Source organism: Adiantum capillus-veneris, chromosome 24, assembly GCF_014529385.1.
Source record: "Adiantum capillus-veneris isolate H3 chromosome 24, ASM1452938v2, whole genome shotgun sequence".
NCBI lineage: Eukaryota > Viridiplantae > Streptophyta > Polypodiopsida > Polypodiales > Pteridaceae > Adiantum > Adiantum capillus-veneris.
This window is the reverse complement of record NC_140954.1, coordinates 37916099-37923199: the sequence shown is the minus strand read 5'-3', so window position 1 is coordinate 37923199 and position 7101 is coordinate 37916099. Positions and strand designations below refer to the sequence as shown.

At 44.6% G+C, this 7101-nt stretch overlaps 1 protein-coding gene across 1 annotated transcript; it reads left to right on the top strand.

The window, feature by feature from the left end:
* Positions 1-5055: 5055 nt before the first annotated feature.
* LOC147426223 (sesquiterpene synthase Agr3-like) lies at positions 5056-6795 on the top strand. Its single transcript, XM_086498967.1, has 2 exons — positions 5056-5212; positions 5284-6795. The coding sequence occupies exons 1-2, from the start codon at positions 5183-5185 to the stop codon at positions 6619-6621; spliced, it is 1368 nt and encodes a 455-aa protein (XP_086355093.1). The 5' UTR covers positions 5056-5182; the 3' UTR covers positions 6622-6795.
* The last annotated feature ends 306 nt before the right edge of the window (positions 6796-7101 follow it).

The window sequence follows — 7101 nt, the reverse complement described above, 5'->3', positions numbered from 1 at the left end:
AAGTCATTGTAGCGCATTCTCGTGCAACAACCATCTGGACCTGTACACACCCCCCTCTTCGGTCAACACTACAACCGTCACTGCCTAGATCATTCCGACCTCCACGCAACGACCGTGCTGCTGCATCTCCGCCTCATCCTATCATTGCCAACCAAGGGAACACGTTGCTCTATCTCTGCCTTACCCTATCATTGCCCTCACCTCTTGCCCTGCCTCTGATTCTACACATGCTCCTCACCTTGTGTCGTCGTTGCCGTCAAGCTGCTTGCAGAGAGAGGTGTATGATGCATAGGCTGCTCTTTTCACTGCTGCACAGAAATGATGGACTCGCACATCACATCCCAGCTCACATGCACCACCCTGACCTGTCTGGCGTGCAAACCCACTGCCCAGCCTCACCTTGCAGGAAGAGAGAGAGAGAGAGAGAGAGAGAGAGAGACAGAGAGAGAGAGGGAATTCCCGGTAGGTGCGTGTCAAGTTGCCCCTTCTCGCTGCAGTGCCTCACGAGCTCCATTGAGCAGTGCAGCTCTAGCTCCTCTGCTCCAAGATCTCTGAGCTAATTAGCGACTCTGGCTTTGGCCTGCATGGTGATTCTTACTCATTAAAAAAATTAATCCACCTCCATCGCCGCCCTTTCCCCTACGAGGTGTTCACCCTCGCCTTGGCTCCTGACACCTATGCTTGAGCCACACATAGCCTGTCGCACTCAATTGACATTTTGTCCCCATTCGATTTTTGGTTTTCATCTCGAGAGTCCAGATGGCATCCTTAGAAGCTCAAAGATGGAATCTACCTTGGATTCCGTCTAATGAACCCAAGAAAGGACGTTTTGGCCACCCTTAATAAGACCCGGTTAAAAAATTGTAGGGACGTACTTAGAACAAAGATTAGAAAATCTTTAAGAATCGAACCAAAATAGATACAAAGGTATCTTGGGAATTTTTGAATTTGAAGGGTATATAGGGAATTTCCACAAATTAGAGGGGTATTTTTGAAATTTTCCCTAAAAACATATATTGGCTCCTCTCTCTCATGCCCCTCGCATGATAAATGGCACTCCTTGTCTCCATCGTGGGCCAACTCCACCTACCATCTACCTTGTTGCTCGTGCTTTTTGTGCATACATCACCCCGTTACTTGCACCTCCAATCAACACGAATAAACAACCTAAACTAGTCGACCATGCGCACAAGGTTGCAATCGTCGGGGCCATGTTCACAAGGTCAACCCTTCCCTGCTTGGCAGTCCAGGACTTGCGTTCTTAACTCCCCCAACTAGGCATTTCAATTATCCTCCCTTTTGCTTAAACTTTGAGCACTCCCCACCAACTTAACTTATCAAATCAATAAAAGAAATGTTTTCCCATTTCTTTTCCCTTTTTCTTACTCCAAGGGTTCTTTCAAGATGGGTTCAGTCAAGATTCCTATTAAACAGACATGGGTACAGACCTCCTAGATATGGAAGTTCTAAACTTGTAAAGAACATTTCCCTTGCAAAGAGGGCCGGCCATTGAATTATATTTTCTTAATACACACCATTTTTTTGAATTAGTAGCACTACTAGAGTTATGCCTAAAAACAAGGGCAACTTGTCACGTTACTTTATTTGGAGTGCTTCCCATCCCACTAATCATATCTATGCCAAGGGCAGTGGCTCTTAGAGCCACATCTCTCATAACGCTTACAGGTAGGAGAGGCTCACCATTCTCATGCATTGTATGTACTCATTGCTGTCACACGACTCACACAACGCAAGAAAATTTCCAACGTTATTGTGAATAAGTCAGAGAAAATCCAGTGTATCAATTTGTTGCCTTAGTTTCGGTAGGTTATTTGCCTTCTTTGGTTGCTTGCGACCGACCACAAATGGTTGGCATGTTGATGCTCTATAAAAACTCATAATAAAGAAAATTTTTGGAGCACTTAGTGAGCTATGATCCAACCCCTCCAAGAGTTTGAAGCACTTCATGTGACCTGAGCGCTAAGCTCTTGTAGCATCTTGTGCTCCTCTATACACTTAGCGAGTCAGGCCTCTTAGTAGGAGTTGGATCGCACCTTATCCTAGTGGGGATAACGCTTAAAAAGCATTGTAGAAGGTTCCTCTTTCTATACAGGGTAAAGGGGCCAATAGGAGGCCACCTAAGAAAAAAATACTAATTTTGAAGGGGATTTTTCATATCTTGCCATATTTGAAATACGAAGAATGCATTGAATTCTTCATGAAAAGACGGATTAGATGTTACAAAGATTGGTATTGTTTTTATTTTTCCTCAATGCTCTATTTGAAAAAGTTTAATTCTGAGGGCTTTTTAGAGCACGGATACATTCAAGCTCCAATAACAGTACATGTTTTAGCAAATCAATTTTTGTCTCTCTTTTGGGGGTGGGTCCATCCACCTTTTGGGGGGTGTCCACTTAAATTTTGGCCCCTTTGTCGCTCGTCGTGGTGCATAGCAGCATGCCCCTCCTCTGTCTCTATCTGTCTCATCTGTTGTCCACTCTATGCTTGCAAAAGAGAGACTCTCCCTCTACGGCTTCACCATCTGTGTGCTTCATGCTAAGAGAGACTCTCCCTCTGCCACACTCTCTTTGTGTCACTAGCAGCTTTGTTTTACTTTACTTTTTGAAGGGTATCTCATGAGATACCCTATAATGTCCTGCTTACAAAATCGGCGGCACATACCCCTAGGCAAGATGCCTCCTTTAAATGGCAAACAACATTGAATTTTTTTTGTTCAAAACTCACAATTGTGAGTGATTGTATTATAATGTCACTAAGAAAAATGCAAATCAATCTCAAGCTCTTGCCAAGCCTTGAGGGACAACTGATTACACTAGAGCGTAGTTAAAAGTATAGTAACGTACTATTACCAAAAGCCCAATTCTTTACACAACAAGGCTTGACCAGATGGCAAGGGTCGTCCTAGGCCAATCATCCAAGTTGTGCCTTTTACCTACCACATATATTATCTCCTTACTCTCTAGTAAAATCTCTGAGAAGCTAGCCACATAGAGGTTGCCAATTATAAAATTTCGGAGGTCTTTTGGAGGGCTTTTTAGTAGAGAGAGAAAAAGGAGCTCCTCCAATGAGAGAAGAGCCAACGTTACGTAGAAAAAAAACCTTATATTAACAAAAATATGAAAAATGTATCATCCACGCATTCAATGATCCAATCGTCCTTGAGAGCGATCACTTTTTTAGTAAATGCGAGTGTTGAGGCCGGTGTCGCTCATTCAATGTGGCTTGCATCATCTCTTAAATGAAAAAAAAATCAATTAAAAAACTATCAACTGGTATCAAATTTTGAAGAGCAAGATTACATCTCCGGGTGTCAGAAAAGGGCAAGTACACATTTGATTTTTAGGTTTTTGTGCCTTCCAGACGCATTGGCGGTGTCAAAATCTTCAAATTTTGACAGTAGTTGATAGTTTTGCGAGTTTTTTTCATTCAAGTGATGACGCAAGCCACATTGAATGAGCGGCGACGGGGGCCTCGTGAAAAAAAAACACTCGTATCTAATGAAAAAGTGAACGTTTTCAAGGACTGCTGAAAAGTTAGGTTTACTTTTCAAAGTATCTAGTTGTCCTTTTGGACATACTCAATAAGTGCAAATACATTTTATGAAAATTTTCTAGAGAGAGAAACATAATTTCTTAGAAGGCCCTCCAAATGACCTCCAAAATCTTCTAATAGCTATCAAAGATGTGACAATTCCTCGCCTTCCAGATACTCCTGAACAAATAGTTTCTGACAATTTGAGTACATATTAGAAGTGCAGAACTTCGAAAGTGTTTCTCACCAAGACACAAATCCTTCTTGCAGAACCCTATCTTCCATGTTCTATGTATCGACTCGCACACCTTCCTTGCCAGGCCTCGAGTTGCCGAGCATTCCATGATCTTCACTAGCCAATCTGCACCTTGAACATCTATTGGACCCGATACCACATGCCTGAATCTTGGTAAAGCCCCCCACAATACACTCCATAGAAAAATCTCATAAACCACTGTGGATTCCAAATATTCTTCGTGACCTTCACCCATCGCGCTTTCGACCATTTTTTCTTCCACTGCTTGTTCAAAGGGGCGAACCAATCAGCCTCATGTATTAACGTTAGGTAAATGTCCTTGGTATGAGATTTAAAGAACTGGCTACTCTCATGGGCCATTTCCAAGCTTTCCACTCAAAAATAGATTCATAGATCGACATCAGAATATTGTCTAGGTCTTCTATCACTCTGTTGACGAGTAGCTTCTCAATTCCATTGAGTTGAAACTGAGCAACCACCCGGTCAGAGGATTTCCAGCACTTGTTACTTCCATCCCAAAAGTGAATCAACTGCCGAAGTCCTTTATTATTCATCCTTCTTGCAGTTTCTCTCCAATCAATGTGGCGACACGCAGCGACGTGGCTGCAGTTGACAAAAGTGTAAATTTTTTTTATATGTGTGGTTTGCAAAGCTCGGCAGCTTTAGGTGGTTGGTGGGTTGGTTATGCAAATAATAAAATGGTAGAGGTCCAAGCCTGCGTGCGTTTGAATGCTGCCCGCTACCTTTTAGAGGATAAGAGATATGGGTTTCAACGTTGGCACTTGAATAGGATGGGAAGGAGGAATCTTTGAACTTATGAATATAGGTAAGAAGCTACAAGCATCTCACCGAGATGCGCGTTTGGAATGTAGGAGCATGGCTGTTGTTGGTTGATACGTTGTAGAGGAGGAAAAGGCATGCAGGGCATGAGGCATCAGGTGACGTGAGAACTAGACAAGAAAGACCCGTGAGGCTCGGGCAACGGTTTGAGGGCGATAGACTGGCCGATGGGGAGGTTTTTTTTAATTGAATGGTTTGTTTGCCATGGCATGATCACCTAGATGGTGGGTTGGCTACGGTTTTCTGGTTTACGTGTGCTCGAATCCCTTCTGTTTTAGTGTGGAGGGTGAGTTTCAAATTCCAGAGTACTACTTTATTCGTTCCAAGATTCCTCCGGCATCAGAAGTAGGATCTTAGCATAAGCACCGGCTACGTCCGCGAGACGTGGACCACACCATGAACGAGCTTTTATTGAATCAATTGAATTTGAAGTTCTATAAAAAAAGGAGCTGGCCGTGTCGTTCTACACCGGTACAGCAAATTTCTGAATAGAGCTTTGGCACGCAGCGTAACAGATACTGTGGGCAGCGTAGCATGGCGCAGATGATGAAGACGTCTCCAACTGTAAGTGTTGTCCATAATATTGTTCTAACTTCCCTGCTTTACTTATATCCTTCCCCTGCTGCTCTGCGCAGATGCATGTTCTTAGTCGGCCAGCTTCTATTGACACTGGGCCCCCCCGTTATATGATCGGCAGTGCTAGGGTTGCTTTTTCTGCTGCCCGCCGTTATATTGTTTGCAGTAATGATTCCTCTTCCATCACCTCCAATAGTACATTGCTGCGATTGCCGCTTCCGGAGCCCATTAACTGCAGGTTCCCTGTCCGCTGCCACCCTCAGTACGACTCTATCAAGGACGAGTGCGATCAATGGGGCCTCTCCCTGTTCGACTCTGGCGGCGCCGCATCTCTGCCTGCTGCTGCGCACCATGCCTACGAGAAGGGCTTCTATTCTCTTTTGACAGCCTCCCTTCACCCCTCTCCTCGCGTATCTCCGCAGCGTCTCACGCTGGGCAGTAAGTTGTACATCTGGCTCCTCATGCTGGACGATGCCATCGATGAGGCAGATGCGATAACGGCGGCTGAGCTCGGCAATGGCTTCCTCCGATTGCTCAAAGATACTTTCGGTCGTTCGCCTTCATCAAGTCCGGCGTTTAGCACGAAGGATGCACGCATCCAGCGGTTTATGGAGCGCTTGCGGGCAGATGTGTGGGAGAAAATGCTAGAGGAGATGCCACCCGGTCTGCTACGTCGTTTTGTGGATGATTGTGTGAAATCCACAGAAGCGATGAAGGAGATGTGGCATTTGAGGCGCAGAGTCACTACAATTAGTGAGGCGGACGATGATGGTGACGCCATTGATGTGATTAAGGAGAAGACAATAGCACTGCGGCTTCTAGACGCGTTTTGCTGGCCAATGTTGACTCTGGTGGAGTATATGCTCGGGATTGAGTTGCCGGACCCTGCCGGAAACGTCACAGAGATGGGGATGCTCGTGCAGAAGCTGAAAACGGCTGCAGGCAAGCATGCGTTGTACGTGAATGACATGATGTCTTTCGGCAAGGAGCTTGTGCGAAAGGATGCGCAATCAGTGGTAGGGGCTCTGATGAAGGAGCGGGGATTAGAAGCTGGCCATGCAGAGCGCCCGGAAACGATGCAACAAATACTTGAGGAGATTTGGGAGATGGTACAGGAGCAAGAACGCATCTGTGATGATCTCCTTGCACAGATTCGTAGCCTTGCGGTGCATACGGATGGCGGAGACATTGTCAGTCTCATGTATGCAGAGGGTGTTTGTGACTTGCTTGCAGGCCTGCTCTACTGGAGTACCCTCACCTGGAGATATGCTGGCCCCCACCCTATCCCTTGGAACACCTCTCCCTCTTATATTGTCATTCCCAGCTCACCCCTCCACTCTATTAGCTTCCTCTGTCAACAAGGAAAGTCCATTTCATCACATAGGAGCCATCAATAATATTCATCGATATCTATTGCTTTACATACATTGTCAGTATTATAACATTGGATTGCTATATATTATATGTACTATCATAACCATGAATTTCTATTGCGATATGTAACACATGAGTGCAATCGTCACTGTCCAAAGAATGCCATTTTCTAGTTTTCATGCGAAACATCAGCACGAATGCCGTCTTCACTTGTTGTCGTACTTATCATACTTTTAATCAAATATCTTTTGGGTTTTTTTTTGTCTATTTTTAATTATATGTACACTAATGATCACCTTCTCACCATTAAAGTACTTGTGAGAATGGTGTGCTTTTGGAATTGAAGCCATCCGCATTCCAAGGCATGATTGCCCATATCATTGAAGCATGATCAAGCTCGATTACTAAAAAGGGGCTTCATTGGTCATTCTTTGTTCCCATTATGGGCAGCTAGCACCATTTCTAGTTCTTGTTTAAAAGAGAAACTGAGGGAGACGGGAATA

Bases quoted from the DNA above. Each gene is read 5' to 3' on its own strand.
- LOC147426223 (XM_086498967.1), top strand. From the start codon at position 5,183: ATGGCGCAGATGATGAAGACGTCTCCAACT. The intron at 5,213-5,283 runs GTAAGTGTTGTC...TGCTCTGCGCAG, and splicing joins TGATGAAGACGTCTCCAACT to ATGCATGTTCTTAGTCGGCC.